This window comes from Borostomias antarcticus, assembly GCF_949987555.1.
Source record: "Borostomias antarcticus genome assembly, chromosome: 23".
Lineage (NCBI taxonomy): Eukaryota > Metazoa > Chordata > Actinopteri > Stomiiformes > Stomiidae > Borostomias > Borostomias antarcticus.
Genome location: NC_140256.1, coordinates 1,931,303 through 1,952,060, shown reverse-complemented (window position 1 = coordinate 1,952,060; position 20,758 = coordinate 1,931,303). Strand labels below are relative to the sequence as shown.

Sequence of the window (20,758 nt, the reverse complement as noted above, 5' to 3'; positions counted from 1 at the left end):
CTAAAAATGTATTAGTGTGGATGTAGCCTAAGTGTAAAAGGTTGACGTTTGGCACTACAAAGAGATGGATGACAACTGATAATGAGAGAAATTATGACAAAGCACAAAGGGAAGTCAATAGCATCTTCTCTCTGTCGCCTATGTGACAATATTTGACAGAAAGTATTTGCAAGGACATTTCCAGGAAAGAATGACGAATCACCTTGTGGTTAAAAATGGGCACAAGTGGAGAATATTAGATAATCTAGGTCTAAGTCTAATGTAGGCATAATCATATATGGGGTGGCACTTTTCCTACTTTTCAGAGACTCAAGATATTTAGCTTATTGGAGACAGCCAAGAACAAACAAAAAACAACACCCAACTAGAAATGGTGCTCAGAGAGCACAGACCTCCGCCCATGAATGCATTCCGTGGCGCTAAAATTGAATGGGTTTTAAATTGGTTCCTGCTACGCCCCGGTCTGGTAGTTTTCGTGTAATCCTAGTCCAAAAAATGAATGGAGGTGAATGGACAAACCAGAAAACAGGTGTGGGCCCGCCCTGTGATTCGGAGTTTCATGAAAATTGGTCTAGTAGTTTGCGTAATCCTGCAAACAGACATACAAACAAAAAAGCCACACCCGCCATGGAAAACATCACCTATTACCTCTGGAATATGTAGGAGTGGGTCATATACCCACCTCCCTTGTTCTCTGTAAAGCGCATTGTGTTGCCTCTGGGTATGAAATGCGCTATACAAATAAAGCTTTGATTGATTGATTGATTGATTGATTGATTACCCGGCGAGGTCGCTGGGGCGGAGGTAAAAAAACAAAACAAAGACAAAAGTTATTTTTTTACCGACTATGATTCCAAACCTCCCAAGAAAATTGAATGTGATTTATTCGATGTGGTGATATCAGCATGATGTTAGAATATATTATTCTTATTAGATTATATAATAACAAGTAATAAGTTAAGGATATGGCTACTCATATTGTATGTATGTATAAATGTGCTCTTCAGCTGATGAGACGGAACAAGGAAGAGCCTGGAGGCGAGATAGCACATCAGAGCGCGCCGGCCTCGGTTTCGTTTGTCCATTCTGAGGAGCCGAGCTTGAAAAGACCACATTGCAGCTGCCACTAATAGTTCTATCCTTGAGCATATAACTGTCTGGCGAAAAGGTTAAGAACATCTTTTACTAGAGAAATGCCCAAACCTATTGACAACCACGAGCTGGCGTACAGGCTAATCATGCTAACACTGTGGTTATGCTTCAGCGTTCTCTTTATTCATACCTCTCAAAACATTCACAGAAAAAGAAACGGAGAATGGTAGCCAACACCTACGTTGTGAGAAAGCTCTCAGATCTTTCAGAGCAGCTCAAAGACTGAGAGCTTCAAACCTCCACCTCCTGCCGTGTTTCTCAGCTCGCTGACTCGACCGCAACAGTTAGAGCATCAACATAAAGAAAAAAGATGGCCGCACGGCAGGGAAAGCCAAAGCTACACCCGTGAGAAAGTTGACTCCTGCCCACCTCTCTAAGGAACTGAGATTGTCCACAATGCCTCGCGGGTCTAAGTGCATTAAGTGGAGTGAGCTTGATTCAGCCTCAGTCACTTCAGGGCAATGCAAATCACTTTAATATGTTAAGAAGATTAAACTGGATAAATGTCTAGATACATTTTTTGAAAAGCCACCTAAACCTCGTGTTTTTATTTAGGGAGGGGCGGTTTGTGAGTCAGTTGAGACGATCAACACAAACCCTTCAAAAAGCAATGCGATTGGCTAAGGGAAATTAGGCTTATTTGAGATTTTGCATTTTAAGCTTCTTGGATGTAAGACCATCCCACCTTCTTATTATCTTTAACACCAACCCTTAGGACAACAAACCCAGAGAGACAAGAGGTCACAATCTCTTATCTCTGCTACGCTGCTCTTCAATTGGACTTGGTTGTGTTATTCTGCCTATGCCAACATATGGTCTTAATTCTAAGCATCAAACGCCTTCTAATATGGTTGGTAATCTGTTTGTAAAAGTATCTGGGAGCTATCTACAGTACAGTATGTACCACTTGGAATATCAAATTAACACATTTTAGCATCATGTGGATGTAGCCTTTTACAGTCTCAATACACAGTCAAAATATAGTTTATGACTTAGATGAAAAGTATAATCATAAACTTAACACCTTTATAAAATGCATCTTGATACAAAAATATTTAAATATTAATTTTTAATTGGTTTCCTTTGGATGGATTTCAACTATGAAAGTCAATAGTAATCGTTTTCCTTTCATTTCTTAGATCTCAAAGAGTCAAATTACATGAACTGAATCAGGTGTGTTCACGTGATAGATGATTCTTCTCTTATCTGTGAAGAATATGGATCTGAATATGAATATTGTTAATCTGAGGATATCTGTCTGTCAGTATGCAGTTCTGCTCCACACAGAAGCTGCTCTGGAAATTGTTAAGTGTGAAAATGAAAGGGAGAAATGGAACAAAAATAATGTGAAGGGATTAACAAATCATTTGCATACCACTGCCACTGCCTCCAAACCCCAGTATCAAAGGAATGACAAAAAAGTGATGTCTGCTAACTCTTTTGATCAACTGCGTTCTCTTATTGGAAAAAGCCAGCTCAGATCAATCAAAGATCGTCAATTCTGTGTCTTTAGTACTGTTTATTTTGACTGGGGTCTGGACTTGTGAACACAGGTACTGTATGGTAGTAAAACAAAAAAAAGTATTTTGGAACCAAAACAAAAAAAAGTACCCACCACTGAGCCAACTCTGCGTTATGCCATTTTTGTTAAATTTTCTCCATCCAGAGTTAAGACAATAACACCACCGGGAAGATAAAATGGTGAAGGCTTTATGGGGAGTTTAGCGTTAAGAGCAGCCCTGCAGCCATCTTTAAAGAAGAAGGTGATCACAGGATTGAGCTGTATCTAAACCATGAGCTGGACGGTGGATAAGTAGCACAACAGTTTGGGCAAAATGCCACAGAGCCAAGTTTACTTGAGGAATGTTAACTTTTGTTCTGTGATTACCTCAATTTCATCATCACTCACTCCAACATACACACCACTAAGAAAGGGAGTTACACAGATCTTACAGTAGGTATAGGCTAATATAAGGATCTAAGAAAATATTTATAATGATCACCCATCCACCCATCTAAAAGAGTTGTGAGTTACACACTAAATTTGGATAGATTCCAGTGCAACTACAGACAAGGCATGAGTTGATGAAAGAGATATACCACAAAAACAGAATTACAGTATGCAGAAATTACATTTCAGTGTGGAAATGTAATGGTTAATGAGAAGAATGCCATATAATTTGCAGTTTCAGACGAAATGGTCTGACATTTTCATCACATTTCATAAATCCAAAGCCATATTGGCGCTTCAGTATACTGTATAGCCTATCTGTAGTTAACAAAAAGTGCTAATGACTAATTAAAGGCTGCTTACTTAGGCTGAGTTTCCTCCACTTGTCTGCTGTGTGCTACAATGAAGCTCTTGCATGCGTTAGATGGTTTCTATCTGCGTGTGCCTAATATAGAAATTTAATCTTGTATGTTTGTTTTACCATCCACAGCAGCAAATGCACTTCCGTGCAGATTATGAATCTCTGTTTGAACAGATCTAGTCAATGTATATGAACTGCCAAGATTGAGTTTCCATGTGAATACTATTCATAGAAGCCACAGGTACGTTTTTACTTCCAATTTGCAATCCCTGTGTCCTTATTAATAAAATGTTGCATTATTAATCTCAATAGCTATTACATTCTAAATTAATAATTTCGTACCATGTTACCAACTTATTAATACATTCTAATCAATGGAGTAATTATGATGTACCACCACAAGAATGAGAACAACTTAATGTGTTACCACAAATGTATCTTTCCACTCAAAGACCCGGAGCAGACCTAAATGTGCTTCTCCCAAGGGCATTAGCATCTATCTTGTGTTTAATGCTACAACTTACAGTAACTATGAACCTAAAAACGGCTGTTCGCCTCAAAAGGATGTCTGTTTTTGATAATACATTTTCCTGGTGATTGAAATATAATATAATATTTGACTCATAGCCGCTGAAAGCTCCATTGATGCCTACGCTATTATCACACCAAAAACAAAATGACAGACAGAGTAAGTAAAAGAAGAACATCGGCAGCAACAATAGGGTCACAAAGTCAAAGTGACTGAGTGGGCGAGAGTGATTGAAAGAGAGAGAGAGAGAGAGAGAGAGAGAGAGAGAAAGAGAGAGAGAGAGAGAGAGAGAGAAAGAGAGAGAGAGACAAAGAAAAGAGCTGGTTTATAGAGAAGTGAGGTGTGGATGTGTTGGCTGGAGCATCACCACAGCGCTCACCTCACCTCAGCTCAACCCAACGAGAGGCTCCACACAAAGCTAAAGGCTAACCTATCAAGAGGCTAACCTATCGAGAGGCTAACCTATCAAGAGGCTAACCTATCAAGAGGCTAACCTATCCAGAGGCTAACCTATTGAGAGGCTAACCTATCCAGAGGCTAACCTATCCAGAGGCTAACCTATCAAGAGGCTAACCTATCAAGAGGCTAACCTATCCAGAGGCTAACCTATTGAGAGGCTAACCTATCCAGAGGCTAACCTATCCAGAGGCTAACCTATTGAGAGGATAACCTATCCAGAGGCTAACCTATCCAGAGGCTAACCTATCAAGAGGCTAACCTATCAAGAGGCTAACCTATCAAGAGGCTAACCTATCCAGAGGCTAACCTATTGAGAGGCTAACCTATCCAGAGGCTAACCTATCCAGAGGCTAACCTATTGAGAGGATAACCTATCCAGAGGCTAACCTATCCAGAGGCTAACCTATCAAGAGGCTAACCTATCAAGAGGCTAACCTATCCAGAGGCTAACCTATTGAGAGGCTAACCTATCCAGAGGCTAACCTAGCCAGAGGCTAACCTATTGAGAGGCTAACCTATCCAGAGGCTAACCTATCCAGAGGCTAACCTATTGAGAGGATAACCTATCCAGAGGCTAACCTATCCAGAGGCTAACCTATCCAGAGGCTAACCTATCAAGAGGCTAACCTATCAAGAGGCTAACCTACCGAGAGGCTGACCTATTGAGAGGCTAACCTATCCAGAGGCTAACCTAGCCAGAGGCTAACCTATCGAGAGGGCTAACCTATCGAGAGGCTAACCTATCCAGAGGCTAACCTATCCAGAGGCTAACCTATCCAGAGGCTAACCTATCGAGAGGCTGACCTACCGAGAGGCTGACCTATCGAGAGGCTAACCTATCGAGAGGCTAACCTATCGAGAGGCTAACCTATCGAGAGGCTAACCTCGTGAGCTCCAGGCTTGGATCAAGCTCTGCTTCGGAGAGCAGGAGGCTGTACGATGCTGACATCTTACACAACATGTAAATCATTCCTCTTTGTGGATACACGGATTATGTGGCTTATTGCCTTTCTCCATTCAACTGAATATGCATAATCAATCCTGCACTTCTAGTAACAGAGGTTGTAATTCTTCCCTCTCCATAGCCCTGGATGAATCATACATGTTGTGTAAGAATGGGAGATCACTGAATAAAGCAGACCACAGGTCAGCTTAATAGGGTTGTTATTATGACAGATGGGAACATTAGCAAGGGAAATAGAAAACCTGAATCTTGGCTAAATTAGCTGGCGTAATCCTACCAGCCGACAACACCCACCTGATGACACTGAATTTACAATCAGACAGACATGTTTCACGTTGCAGACCCTTGAGTCTAGTCTTATGGTATCCAACAGTGAAAAGAAGTATGCCTTAAGATGTCTAAATATACACCCTCCACTTTGCTGAATGAGCATGATCGCCTACAGGAAATCAAATCCCCGTCTTTGCGCTCTCGCATCCCCGACAGGAAGACCTTTCAGGAATCCTGCATGGGTGGACGTGTAGGCTTTCCTAGGAATGACAGGGTCTGTCGGAGAGAGAGGAACCCCACCCTCGCGCCCGTCGCCGTGCCAAGGCTGGGGAGAGAGTGGGCAGCGTTGAGACGGCAGTCGGCCCTGGGCACTGCCAGCCCGAGCGCTGCCCTGTCGTCATCAAGAGGTTTGCAGAAAAGAACACCGAGATTCACCCGAAAAAAAGAGAGGGGGGATTGTCATGTTTAAATCTTCTCTAAACGCCCCCGCATGGTTTTAGCGAATCATAAAAAAAAAAATCACACAGAGATGGAGAGAGAGAGAGAGAGAGAGAGATATTGAGAGAAACAGCTATTAGCAGCGGTGAGCGCGCTCGAGAGATCGTGGTGAGGTGGTTCTAATCGCAGTAATGGTTTAGAACCTCAGACCGTCCATCAGATGCAAGGAAGTCTTCAGAAACACTAACCTCTATAAACCCCCCCCCCCCCGCCGAGTCCAAAACGGTGTCCAATGGCACTCTAACCTCCTCTCAAAAAACAACTCCTCAAATGTTTTCAGTTTCAGAATAACTAAATAAGTCAAGAGAAATTCTCTTTATCTCTCGTTTTACTTTAACAAAACTGTAGAGATTGATTCCGAGGAGAAGTCTGTGTAAAATGTATTTCAGATCGATGAGAAGTTTATACCTATCAACAAATGGGGGGGGGGGGGGGGGAGTACTGGGTGGACAAGAAGCAGATAAACGCAAGCAGATACTCTGTTGATACCTCATCTCCTCTGCCCTCGAAATCAGCTGGAGTACTACACTAATGACACAGGAGAAAACTGTAGGCCTACAGACAAACACAACATTTGGCATGTGAAGAACATGGGCATTTTAGGAATCAATGTACGCCATGTAGCTCTAGATAACAATGCAAATCCTCTCCATATTCATATATTTAATGGTCCATAGTGCAACATAGACTACTTTAAGTCAGACAAGGCTGGAGACTGTTAATTCTCAGTGGTTATAAATTATCTTAGGTCAGATAGCACTGAGCATCTGCACCAGTTAAATCACCAACCAACACGCATATCATGTCCCCATAATTAGTACTTTACATAGCCTCATAGATACTGTACTTCTGGTGCTTTATGAAGGAATTACTGTGGGATTTCAAAGTGCTTGCAGCAACACACAGTACTGTAAGTTCACATTTGTTGATGAATTTGCAGCCTGGACAAGGAAATCTGCCCTTTGCTTTGTCTTTGCTAATACAAGCCCTTTGGAGGAGGGTTTTCTGGACCTCAATACACTCCATTACAATTAGTCAACAGGCTTCCATAAGAGTAATGAAGTGGGCGTCACAATGGGGGGGTGGGGGTGGGGGGTGACACTGAATGACCACTGCTCCATGGTTCTGCCACCAGGAAGAGTGGCAGACAGTAGCGCGCTGCTTGTGGTTCTACGCTGTGACAGGAAGCAAAGCATGCTGGGTCCAGACCTACCCTGCCACTGACACATGTGTACAGTTACAGTGTGCTACATCCAAGAAACCTTGCTCGAGCCTTTGTGTGTTTATAAAAGTGTTGGGGAAAAGGGGAATTTCATTTCAAAGCCCAGTAAATAAAGTTTGTATTGATTTGATCTAACATGTAATCTCTTTTGCTGTCTGCCACTGATTCTGGCAATAAAAGAGAATCATGTCAGACAGCATTGTAGATAATACCACCATACATCAATTGGAGTTTGGCTGACAGAAGGGCAATAGATCATGTTCAAGCCAGACTGCTTAGCTCTGGAATTTATAAACTACCACCTAAATTGAGGTGGCTTTCAATTTAAGTTTTCAATTTAAAGACATAACATTTTGTCCTGGTTGATACGGTTTCATTTTCAATTCCACTTGGGGTGCTCTACTGGAGATGTTAAATTGTATAGCTTTGAGCTATAATGTTCCTGGAATATTGTATTGTGCAAACATTTCCAAAATAAACCTTTTAATCCACTAACGCTATTTACAATTACCAGTCTTAAAAAAATAAGGTAAAATAACATTTCCTATTTATTTGAAATCATATTAGCCGCAAGCGTTTTTTCTTTCTTTTCTTTTTTTCCATTAGGCTACACCTTTTGTAAAGCATAGATGTGCAGTATACTGTATCTTAACTAACTGTATGGGTTAATTAGCAATTAGCAGCCAAATTATGATTTAAAAATACCGAAGGAAAGTTTATTAAATCAACTCATTGTGTCCATAATACAGCTAAGATCAAATATGTAAAGATTAAACTGAGAGTTTCAAAACACAATGTAAGTCTACAATTTACAGCAGGGAAATGAGAACATACTGTATAAATTTTGACTAAACGATAGGGTACTTGCACCACCCTGTGGCGAACCTAGGCTACTGCAGCATCGACAAATAAAGGGTAAGAAAGAAGTCGATCCTCAAATTCGGGTTTGGGAATGATACTATTAGATGAAAGCTTTTGAGCATTTGGTCATGGTCAAGTTTACTGACAAATGCCAAAACGCACTATAAACTCCCAATAGAGCACATTGGCTCCACATCACTGTGTTAGCAAGCCCAGTAAGGTTATATTTGATAATAATATGGTCTGTCTGCACTGTTTAACAGATGCACAGGCTAATGCATCTCTTACCTTCTCAGCGTTAGAGAGACGGACCAGAGGAGCGTCCCACTCACTGCTGATCTTCTCTCTGAGCTGCTGGGAGATGATCAGGCACCTGTCCACGTCCAGTTCTGGATAGGTCACGTGTAACCCCCCACTGAAATAAAGAAGAGTGGTTTGAAACAAAGACGGTGATCAGGTATCATAGTTTCGTATATGGTTGATTAAGTAGGCGCATGTAGAATTCTAGCTTACTTGCAGAAAGAGGCATCAAATGCGCTTAATGCTTGGGAGTCTGATGCTGAAGTTCTCCCCGCAACGAGGCTCATTCCAATAACCACGGTACATAACCCCCAGAGCTTCGGCCCCAACATGGTCTGCAGGGGCGAGAGGTTTACAGGCACATTCATTAAATATTATGGGCCTAGGCGAATTATGAAGGCAATGTATAGCTTTTTTTTCACCCCGTGTGTGTTCCAACAAAAATCAGTTGAAAATTAAGGTTTTGCATATAGGCTTACGTTTTCACGAGTGAATCAAGTGAGTCAAAACAGACATTTCTCCACAACAAGATTCATTAATTGGAATTCACACTGCTTCCTTGTGGAAGAGTCGGGAAATGCGCAGGTTAAAATAGCCTTGGCAGAGAGGTAGCCTACAGTAGCCTACCCCCAGACCCCCCCCCCCCCAAACCTCCTTGTGTGTATCTCATTACTCTCAACCTGCTGAGGCCAGCAAGTTACAACGCAAATACATTTCCAACAAAAGTCTCCTTCGCACCGTTGACGCGTAAAAACTGTCTATCCTACCTGTGGGCCCATCGCTATAAGGCCTTCAAACCAGAACTTGTCGACCTATAACTTGGTGGTAGCCAAACTTATTCCAACCAATTGCAATTGCTTACGGTATATATCGTGACATAATAATGAAAACAAACACAGACATAATACTGTTTGTCCCTCTGGAGTATTACTGTACCATCGAGAGGTCCATGAACGCTGCAGTCGATCAGGTGTGGCGCTGGGCTACTGCACATGCGCAGTTGAGTCGCGCACAGTGACTGCTGCCAATAACTCCTGGGTAATTGGACTCGGTCCAAAATAAGCAATGGAGACATCATGGGTAAACTTCTGCTACTTTATTATTAAATAAACATTATTTACACAGTTAAAGAGCACATGCTACAGAACTCCAGATTTACTGCTCCTAAACAATACGAACATTATTCTTCATCATGAACCAAAATAAATACCTGTTGACGAGGGAAATATCGACCGCAGGCTTTAACACTGAGAAAACATTCAAGTTTTAAAATCAGCCATTTTCAATACAAGGCCTCTTAAACTATGCAAATGTGATTGTGCAGCATATCTTGTCCTGGCGCTGCTACAAGCTGTCATTTGGTTTGTGCTTCTCTGCAGCTGTGAAATTAGCACCCAAAGGGTCAGTAATCAGGTAGCCTAATCTATTTTTTTTTTATATAATTTTTTTTACATTTGATATCAACTCATCTAAGAATAGGCCTACAGTATAAGCAAGCTGTGCTGGCCCATTGCCACTGAATCAAAACATGATTTTCAGGCAACATGATGATGTGTTTGATTTAAAGGGCATCTTTCTATCTGCACAAAACCAGCCAGTAGCCCATTGATATTGAAACATCTAGGCTACCTCCCATTGACATGAAACAATATTACCCATAATCAAGCAGTACTGTAAATCCTGCTTTAATGCCCACACCAACCGCCCACTGTAAATAGAATACTGACATTTCACCAAAATAGAGTTTGTGATCATGTGACTAATTAGAATGTATCACTGTATTCCCTGCATTAATTTAATGGGGGGGGGGGGGGTTGTTGTTGTGGACTGACTAACATGTTTCTTACTACTAAACCTTGCTTTCACTGCATGAAAAAACTGAATATCTAATCACAGTTGAAGCTAACAGAAAGCACACGTTACGTTCTCAAGTGTTCACACAGTAATTTTTCACTGAGATATGTAAATATGTACACTTACATATACACATACTGTACCATGGTAAACGGACACATCTTTAGTTAGTACACACAAACTAGTGACCACAGTAACAATATTAACATTCAACGTCCCACGCTATACATTAAGGCATGAGGTGTCTTCCTTGATGCGGAGCACCAGCAGAAGAGTATTCATGGAGTGATTAACTTAAATATATTTAAACCATAGAAGGTCATAGATTATCAAGTGGAATGAATCTTTCACCATCAATGAAAAATGGAAGTGAGGTTCAAATTAAAAGGTCAAACCATCTCCACATTCTATACAATGTATTACTGTACACCTGATTTCTTTATGCAGTAACTTGTTCATGAAACTTACAATGTAGTTACAAAATGAAACAAACCATTTTCAAATGAAACAATCCCAATTACCCATGTATTTTTCACAATTAGTCATGACAAACGTAACAGAGTCGACTCTTACTGTACAGTGCAATGTTTAGGCTATATAGTTGATGAGACTGCTAATGAATTTTGATGTATGCTAAGTGAATTATCCTTTCACTAGTAGTTAGGCGTGCCAAGCCAGCCTTACCCTTTTAATCTGTGTCTTGCGCATGGTATCATACATTTTAAGAGCCTTGTACATGCATGTCAGGTAAGGACTTACAGGGCATATCTTAATACAGGTTTGGCTTGGTTTTGTGAAGTTAAAATTACATGTAGTAAATCTATGCTTTACTCGTATAGAAAGAAAATGAATCTTACTTAGGATTTGTTAAAGCTTTCTTGCAGCCTGTCCTAAAAAAAGCAATTTCTACAATACTTTTTTTTTCCACAAGCATATGCATTCAAGTACGTTCATTAGCTGGAAAGGTGTTCCATGGCAGATTAACATCATATTTATTGTTTTCAATAATATTTTAATTTTCAGGCTGATGCACCAGAACCCATAATAATGTGCATTATTGACTGGAACATTTTTAAGAATATTAGTTTCCTTTCAAATAGCTTAGGAAACAAATGCCAATCCAGTGCAAAACACTATTAAGAATGTAATTAAGCGCTATTGAAATGAATGTAGGTACATTTCCTATACTGTTAAGTGGCCCAAATAGCACTTACCTACATTCATTTCTAAATTTCATTTATCATTCCACAGCAAGGAGAGTACTGTTTTGTGAAGTCAAGTGCATTTTAATACCGTAGTTACTGCTGAGTTTTGCTATATTCTTTAGTCCACTTTTGATATACTATACGGTATACCTCCTATAAATACTCAATATATTCAATAAGCACCAAAGTTAATAAATCAAGGCAATAGCAACGCTTCTGTTTTCAAATGACTACAGTGCAGGGAGGTGAACAAAAGCAGTTTGTATCTTAATGCTACAAATGCTCTCCCTCAGAATGGCGATAGGAGAAATTCTAGTATTTTCAGAGGAGTCCATTAGAAGCCAAGGGAGTAAAGGCATGATTAGGGCCCAGGCACAAGACACAACCTTAAGTGAATGTCTGAAACTGCCCTCATGCAGTTAGGAGCTATCCTATGATAAGGATGTGTTCAAACTAAACACAAAACGTACAACAGACTAGGTCCCATTAGTGCCAGACAAGTGGTGGACACCATTTTAGAAGCACTAGCGTCGGCCAGACCTCTTGCTTTACATGTAGGATATCAACGGTTAAGTTGATAACATTCCTCATTAAACTATATGATGTAAGATACTGTATGTGGGGAAAATACAGTGTGTGAGACTGGCCAGATCAGACACAATTGCAGATTTTTAAGAATGAAAACGTGACGGTGCAAAACCAACATTCCCAAGTTGAAATATATACTGTACAGAAGCGGGTTTGTCTGTGTGGGCATGCCTGTTTTCACCAGCATTTTGAATGTACATGAAAATCAATATTTCCCCATCATTCAGGTTCCCTTCTTTCTTACCAGAGGACATTCCGTGTGACCACTGAAAATAGAGCCCTTTTGTGATAATTCGCCACACACAAGCTTAACAGACTTGAATACTGGGTGTGTACAAACTCACATCAGCTGTGAGAGCTGTACACACGTTTGAATATACAATGACTGTACAAAAGAGAACAGGAGTCAAATTTCCCACATACTTGCCTATGACTCTTCACACACTTGAACCGTCTTAATCCGAGGGGTCGTACTACACGACATAAACAAACTCTCAGAGACTTAGCCATTTGATTCGCTGATATTTCTTGTTGAGGAGTGAATGTGAAACTGTACACGCCCTGGTATTTGACAGCAACACTTAACGGCAAAGTGTTACATCACTGAGATTTGAGTTCTGTAGTAATTTGCTGGTCATTTGTCTGTTGCAGCTGATAAGCAGCACTTGGTTGTCAATTCAAGTTAATCAATGATATGAATGAGTCTTTAACGATACCACTAAGCCCATTCGTCAGTTCAACCACTCAACCTATTCCAGTTACACCAAGATGACCACCATCTCTTTTGTCTTGTCCATAGGTTTGGGGTTCATTTCTCATTGAGGCGTGAGCCTGATGGTCCTTGCCTTGCAACGGGTGCTAACACAATAAGCAAAACAGTCATCAGGCAGCTTTAACTGACCCTGCAGACCTGGGCTGCAAAGCTCGACTGCAGTTGCAAAACAAAATGAGTGAGGGAGGCCTACAGCCAGCGATGACCGTTCTCTATCTGCCTGAAATCACTCCCATTACCCCCAGAGAGGGCGTGGCCTGTACCCCGGTCAGACGACAGCAGAAGAACCAGAGGAAGGAGAGTTTGAAGAGGGAGAAGAAGGAAGGTTCCAGAACAGCCACTTGCGTTTACACTGTCTCCTCTGGTACAGGTAGTCCTCCTTGTCGCGTTCCTTGCGTGCTCTCTGGTAGTGGTCGTCCTCCTTCAGGTACCATACCGGCGGCCAGCGATGCTTCTCAAAGTACTCCTGGTTCTCTGCAAGACACATGGCTAACCGGTTTGTGGCTTCCATAATACAATGAAATGATCCATAAAAAAGGCATGGAAGCCAGTTTGCGCGCTGTGCGCATGCGTGCTGGTGGAAGTGGGGGAGCTATTTCGTTTCTAAAGACGTTTCTAAAGATCATATTACAGAGGCATGTGAAAAAACACAACAAGCCCTCGCTCTATGTAAGCACAACTAGCGATTCATAAAGACAGATTGATGAAAACAACCGTTTCGCGGCCGAAAATAGATTTTTTTAGAAGCTGCATTCTCAGTGCCCCGTCCGCCGCCATTACATGGACATACTTGGCTCGCGCTGGATTTTAAATTTCTTCTACAGGCCTCCGAATTACACCAAAGTGATCTCGGTGAGTCAAACGTCTCATAATATGCCGTAAATAAGGTCCAGGTTGTCAAAAACGAGCATTCTCCTTTAACTCAGAGTAGAGCCGCTGTGACACCGGGAATGAAATGCACTGATGCTCAGTATGAATGCTGAATGTTTGAGTTACCCACACCTGTCTTACCTGTGGACTTGGCCTTCATGTCTCTGGGGAACTTGCGGCAAACGCTGTTGTAGTTGGTGCAGATATGGTGAAGGCACCACCCAGTGAGTTGTAGAGCACAATGGAACTGCCAAGAACAGAATAAACCTCTTCTTTCAACAAATAACCAATAACTACAGTACTGTTAGAATGTTCTAGTCAGTGGCCCATTAGTAAGATAAGCTAAAAGGTAGCCTAACCTCAATGACTCAGCATCACAAGCACACTTTATATATGAGGTTCTATGTGAACAGAAGCTGCACCCAGACAGATGTTACCTGGGCCATCTCCAGATACACCAGGACATCTCCATCAATATCCACCCCCATCATGGCCGCCTCCATCAACACGGTTACTGTGTAGAGTTCTGAAAAAAGGGGGTGAGTCCTTGACATTCATAGATAGATAGATAGATAGATAGATAGATAGATAGATAGAATCTATCTATCTATTATATATCAAGCCTGCAGAAGGTACCGTGTTTTAAACTAAACATTCTGAACATTACTACATTTATTTGAATGTAAATCAATTTGATATCCAGCATATCTAAAAAAACAACTCTCTGTATCTCTGTCTGTCCCCATTTCCCTCTGATACCGTCGGCCTGACTGCATTCTTATTTGGCACGGGTACCGGCAGAAGTTCTGGGCAGACCGTGACAGGGACTGATTCTTTAATTAAGTAATTAGGGCCGACTGAAGGGCCAATTACTGATAAATAACTTTGAATGATAACACTTCTCTTCCGCCATCTTGGTTCATATACCCTCTTGTGGGACTTGCCAAACAGAAAGTGCATGCTAGCCATGATGCTAATTAGACCAGTAGTAGTTGTTGCATGAAATTGGTCGTCTTCTGGTCAATCTAGCGGTCAGTGAAATCCACCAAATGTCAAGAAGTGGACATCATTGGATTCTTGGCGGAGCTTGACAAGCACAAAATGTCGGCTAGCCGTGATGCTGATTTTCGCCATGTTAAATGTCTGTTAAGTGTCGGGCGTGGAGAATAACAACCCATTGACTGCCATTCAGCTGGGACTCAGGCTCAGGAGCAAAATACAGCTCCCCATTCATTCTCTATGACACCCGGTTCAATACCTGTATCTTAGGTTCTGGGGGGGCGATGAGTATATAATGGACTAAATGTCCGATTACCGACTGTGTTTGTTCTCCACCAGGTATCAGAACCAGTCTAAATGAATTACAAGTGATTGAAAAGGGAGTGGGTACCTACCTGTAAGAGCAACCAGGTGTGGGAGGCAAAGACGGTTAGCGAGAACGATGAGCTCCATAGCGTCCAGGTCGGGCCGAGAGCAGAACCGCCCGGTATACAGGTACTCCAGAACCGCCCTCATGCAGCTGCGCGTAGTGTTAGGAAACAGAACCTACGGCCCAAAACACCAGAAAGGCCCAATTAAAAACGTCAAACTGTAAATATTCGTACTGTTTAATTTATTTGTATTGTGAAGCGCTTTGTTAGGAAGCATGATGGCGGCGCTACGCCCGACAGCAGCCAGCCACTCTCCAATTCCTGCCGTTTCTTGTTAATCTGTTCGTTTGCAGTCCTTTGTTTTTGTTTGTCTCCCTTTGTACCCGGGCTGCGCCCCGGGCTGATGTAACAGTTGGTTGGGGGGCGCATTATAAATAAAAATAACATAACATAACAATAATTTACCTCTTTGGTGCAGCTCTCCACAAAAGGCCCACCAAACATGGCCGCCATCCAGTCACAGCTGGAGATGAGCAAGGGTTTATGGGCCATGATCGTACCGTCATCCAGCTTGAACATTACATCTGTAACGAAAAAAAAAGTGATATGGAGTCATCTTCTCATTCATATGTTCTCATCCTCGCTTGTCAAGGAATGACATGAAAGTACCGAGTGTTCTTGCTCAGATCAATTTATTCGAGAGAGAAGAAGGCTTGTTCTCTCACCAGAGAAGGTGCCCTTGGCCAGGCATTCTTTTACTCGATTGGTGCGGCGTACGTGAAAGGCTTTGGTGATTTCCTGGTTCATGAAGGCCTCATTGTTGAGAATGTTGGCCACCATCATGCGCAGGTCGAAGACCTCCAGCAGCTCGGCGATGTGCGCGATGTGCATGAGCTCCTTCTCGTGCTCGTCAAGGTGACCGGTGTACAGGTATCGCAGCACGGCACGGAAGGGTCCCAGCTGCATGGACTGGTCCATGTGCACCACGGTCATGGGCCTGGGGCTGTAGGTCACGGGGTCGTCGACCACCTCCTCTTGGATGCTGACGAAAGCCCTGCTCCAGGAGGAGAGCAGCCGGCCGCGCAGGCCGCCCCCGTGGTCCCTCAGGGTGCCGTGGCTGGTACACGCCCGCAGGTTGGCCTTGTCGGACTCGTCGCTACTCTCACACATGTCGAAGCTAGCGGCGCGCATCAACAGCTCGCGACCAGGAAGAGGAGGAGCCCGCGGGCCCCTGTCAGCCTCCTCGGGTCGTGTGTCCATGATGAAGAGGTCGTAGAACTTGGAGGAGGACGTGGCCAAGTATATCTTATGAGCAAAGATCTTCTGTCGCTCCTGTAGAACCAGGATAACGTCAGCGCACAGCGGGTCTTCGAGAAGGCGTCCAGGATGCTCCTCGGTGGTGGTCGGGGGAGGGGGCACCGTGATTATGGGTGGGGGGGGTTTGGGGGGCAGGAAGGGGGCCTGAAGTAGGGGCCTCTGGACATTGCGCAGGTGGGACTTCCAAAACTGCAGATGTCGGCGAGAGATCAGGGCCGCACGGATGGCATTATCAAACACATCCTTCACTCCAAACTGTGCCACAACACTGGTCTCATAATACGGTACCCCCAGCTCCTTGGCGACCTCTCGACCCCTCTCTGGCGGCAGGATCTCATTGGATTTAATGGGTCTGAACGATAAGAACAAACAAACTCCAAAGCATTGATTTTACATCGTTTTAAAGGTGAAACAAGCAAAGAGTGAATCATTACGGAGTTTCAATTGAATCTTTCAAAGCACCGTTTCACCTCGCTAACGGCCGTCGCGCCCTGTTGACCGCATCCAGGTCAGCGTAGCGCAGGTCCAGCTGACAGCCCACCAGGATAACAGGAGCTCGCGGGCAGAAGTGCTTTATCTCGGGGTACCACATGGTCTTCACGTGGTACAGCGAGTTCGGGTTCGCGATGGAGAAACACAGCACCACCACATCGGACCTGCGGTTAGGAAGGGATGGAGATAATCACTCAGTCAGCGCTAGTGTAGAAGGAGGAGAACAACGTGGAACTTCACTTATCTCACCTGCCGTATGCAAAACGTCGATCCTTGTGATGGTCGCCGAAAGTGTCCCAGAGGCGCAAGGACACGCTAACCTCATCCACCACATCCCTGGAACGTTCCAGAACCTGACCAGACAGACACGCCTATCAAATGGATATTTATCCAAAAGCTGAATAGGAACAGTATATGAACACCAGGACACCAGTGTATGCCTAAAGTATAATGGCATGACGTAAATTGCCACCATTGCAACAAAGAATATAGGATAATGTGTTAACAGCTAGGACAGTAATTAACTGCAGCACACAACATTAGCATTTTACTTTGGCTGGAGGACAGCAATACACATCCTCAGCAGTCTGTTCATTCTCTAAAACATTAAATATTCAGCAAATTTCAGTCAAACTTCTCACCTCCTGGCAAACTCTGTACTGGTCTATGGCCCAGACGGTGGGCACGTGCGTGGCAAGCAGCTGATATTGAGTGAGTGTGGCGTTGCAGGCCCGCGCACAGATAAGGCGGGTCTTCCCGACAGCATTGTCCCCTACCACCACACACTTGATAGTCTCAACGTTAGGCCTCTCATAGTCCATGTCAGAATCCATCAACTGGGACCTGTCAAAGAGCACAAAAGCAGAGTCTGATACAGGGCCATCCAACTAATGACAGTCAGATATCGCAGAGGTGTCAAGAGGCTTGTTAAAACATCCCATAACGCTACAACGGGAGGGATTAACCAGCCCTCTGACTTGCTGTCATCTGCATTGTTTACACAGCCGTGATAAACGATGGGCCATGGGATCCCATACCAAAGTGGTTGCCTGAGACAGTTGGGTACCGACATTAAACGTTACTCGGATTCAAATGAAGAGCAAACACAGAGAGACAAGATGGGCTCCTGAAATTGAGCACAGATATAAGAGCACATTTCTCCAGTGCCTGTGCTCTATCTGGCCAGGATATATATATATATATATATATATATATATATATATATATATAATTCCCCCAGAGTTCTCAGTTGAGTCAAAGGCCTACAAGCAGAAACAGACAAGCAGAAATTTCCCCACTGGGATAAATAAAGAGCTATCTATCTACAACACAGCACACAACCAGCTCTTCTGTGGAAAAAATAAACTGAAATAACCTATACTAGAACAGGCTACTGTAAGCATACAGTATAGGCCTACAATTACACAGTGGTCTGTTAAAACAAACGCATAGGCCCAAGTATCAGGTCTACATAAACATTTCGTACGCAAAAAGGCTATCAGTAAGTACTCTAAACATTCATCTAATGCAGTAGCCTCACCAAGTAGTCAATATTCAGTATTTAAATCAGACCTAGTGTAGTGTGGAATGCAAATCGTTTGTAATGAAGAGCAGGCCTCGTTAACGTCCTCTATCCACAATGGTAAATACAAGACTCAATGCTTTGATTTCTCTAATCTCTAGTTTCCAAGGGAACTGCATTTGTGTCAGTGCCAGTGTGCATGCAGTGGCAGAATGGTATTCATGCAATAGACTACAGTCCCACTGTCTGCCTCGTATGAAACGCATGCACTATCGTATTTGGCATTTAAATCACATTTAGATTAAATTCATGTGGTGCTGTGGTCGCGGCTTGCTTGTTCATAAAGTTAAGCAAGCGTGTTACGAGCCAGCAGCCCTGAACTTTTAGAGAGTGGAAAGTCTGTTTCTACAAAAAATATAGGCTATATCAAACCTATTGATCTGAGCTACTGGTCGATCTGTAGCTGGTCTCTCTTTGGGCTACGGCCAGTGTGCAGTCAATGCCCAAATAATCTAAAAGAAAAGCCCAAATCTGCGCAGAGCTGTAGTGCTTGACCAAACATGTCCCTGTTCTCTTTCTGGACGACCCAGCTTTTGCCGGCCTAGTTACTATTATGATGATATTGAAGATATTCTCTTCCCTGTAGCACATTTTGGAATGTTGTTTATTGCATCAATCAGCAAAATCTAGAAGCAATGCAACGCGCCTCGACTGACTCATCCATCTTGTGCAGCGATTATCTATTTTGCATTGTGCTATTCAATTTATTGTATTGCAACGAGGTAAGCCTATTATACTTAGCTTTTCAGAGTTAGATAAAAACATAATTTCGTCGTTGCATCGTAGCAACCTATCCTATCAGTTACCATTTTCACCGAGTTAATTCAATGGCCATGCAACGCCACTGCATGTTGACGATGTTATGCAACAACCTCTCAGTGGTTTTACAGGCTATACATCATTACAAAGCGTGTCTTAAATGCATCAGGCTACGCATTTACTAGTGCACTGTCCAAATGTATATTATTGTCTCCTTACCGCAACATAGGGAAGTGGTGCATCGGATTGACCGACGTTTGAGAGAGAGAGGAAAAGAGCTCCATGGGATGCGGTCTGCACCTGACAGCAGCTTGAATCCACCCTCATCTTCGCTGCAAGGTTGGCTTTACTGTGGGTCGAGCGCAAACGCCACTAATTGTGTCTTCTTGTTAACATGCATCTGACATAACCGCAATGTAGCCCACGGAAGACAGCCTGGGTAGCTGAGCAGTGACGGGCACGCAGCGTCAGACGCACCTCCAGGACCTACGTAGCTAATAACAGAGGCACGCGCATCAACAAGAACTTCATTACCCCCGCCCCAGCGACAGCGCAGGGCGAGAGGTTATGTTTTCGGTGGTGTGTGCGTGCGTGTGTGTGTTTGTTAGGATTACACAAAAACTACTGATCTTATTTTCACAAAACTCGGTGGAAGGGGGTAGCATATGGGCCAACTTGGAGCCTTAGAGGTTTGGAGCGGATTCGAAGCACGAGTCGGGTCCACGGGCCGCCCAAACACAGACGCACTGCCCATTCACAGACGGACTGCCCATTCACTTCCATTCATTTTTTGGAGTGTGATTATGCAAAAACTACCAAACCAATTTTTTTATGAAACTCGGTGAAGGGGGGGGGATCATAGGCCACATTAGAACCCATTCAATTTTGGAACAGATCCGAATCACGGGCCGGATCCACGAATGAAAACAAAAATTCGAACGAAGCCAGCTCCCTATGTGAGGGTGCTAGAGACACAGGGTTTGGACTGGGGTGTGGGGGGGGAGAGCCAAGAGAGCACCACACTGCCCCCTGCTGGCTGTGACCCGAGGGGGGCGCCACAGAACCGGCCAAATACAGCCACCCATTCATTTTTTGTACAAGAACTACACAAAAACTACCGGACTGCTTTTGATGAAACTCGGAGGAGGGGTGTAGCATGGGCCAATTTAGAACCCATTCAATTTTGGCGCGCACACGGCCATTAAATGCATTCAGGGGCAGAGGTCTGTGCTCTCTGAGCACCATTTATTTATTTATTTATTTAATCTGGTTGCAACAGTCTCTGATTTTTATTCTTTATGGCAGGCAATTATGTAAAAGGAAAAGATTAAACTGTCCAATTTTGGTCTCTCAATAAGATCCAAAATGATCGATTATGTCTC

At 43.2% G+C, this 20,758-nt stretch overlaps 2 protein-coding genes across 2 annotated transcripts in view; both read right to left on the bottom strand.

The window, feature by feature from the left end:
- The window catches only part of pebp4 (phosphatidylethanolamine binding protein 4), a 64,940-nt gene extending 55,394 nt beyond the window's left edge, over nucleotides 1-9,546 (bottom strand). Inside the window, exons 1-3 of the mRNA XM_084456992.1 lie at nucleotides 9,504-9,546; nucleotides 8,781-8,902; nucleotides 8,556-8,682 (exon numbers count right to left, since the gene is read on the bottom strand). Of these exons, the coding sequence (XP_084313118.1) occupies nucleotides 8,556-8,682; nucleotides 8,781-8,902; nucleotides 9,504-9,518 (264 nt within the window). The 5' untranslated portion in view covers nucleotides 9,519-9,546. The remainder of the gene's footprint in view (nucleotides 1-8,555; nucleotides 8,683-8,780; nucleotides 8,903-9,503) is intronic.
- A 243-nt stretch (nucleotides 9,547-9,789) lies between these two features.
- On the bottom strand, nucleotides 9,790-19,710 carry rhobtb2a (Rho related BTB domain containing 2a). Its single transcript, XM_084456795.1, has 10 exons — nucleotides 19,596-19,710; nucleotides 17,677-17,878; nucleotides 17,285-17,388; nucleotides 17,014-17,199; nucleotides 15,952-16,895; nucleotides 15,692-15,810; nucleotides 15,251-15,401; nucleotides 14,294-14,382; nucleotides 13,998-14,103; nucleotides 9,790-13,460 (listed from the first exon to the last, which is right to left on the bottom strand). Exons 1-10 carry the CDS (start codon nucleotides 19,658-19,660, stop codon nucleotides 13,255-13,257), a joined length of 2,172 nt encoding a protein of 723 aa, XP_084312921.1. The 5' UTR covers nucleotides 19,661-19,710; the 3' UTR covers nucleotides 9,790-13,254.
- Nucleotides 19,711-20,758: the final 1,048 nt, after the last annotated feature.

What these genes read in the sequence shown, in the direction of transcription:
- rhobtb2a (XM_084456795.1), bottom strand. Translation starts at nt 19,660, where the DNA reads ATGGAGCTCTTTTCCTCTCTCTCTCAAACGTCGGTCAATCCGATGCAC. An exon ending in ACACCTGGTTGCTCTTACAG is followed by an intron (nt 14,383 to 15,250) that starts GTAGGTACCCAC and finishes CCCTTTTTTCAG; the next exon opens with AACTCTACACAGTAACCGTG. An exon ending in TGTATCTGGAGATGGCCCAG is followed by an intron (nt 14,104 to 14,293) that starts GTAACATCTGTC and finishes TGTTCTTGGCAG; the next exon opens with TTCCATTGTGCTCTACAACT.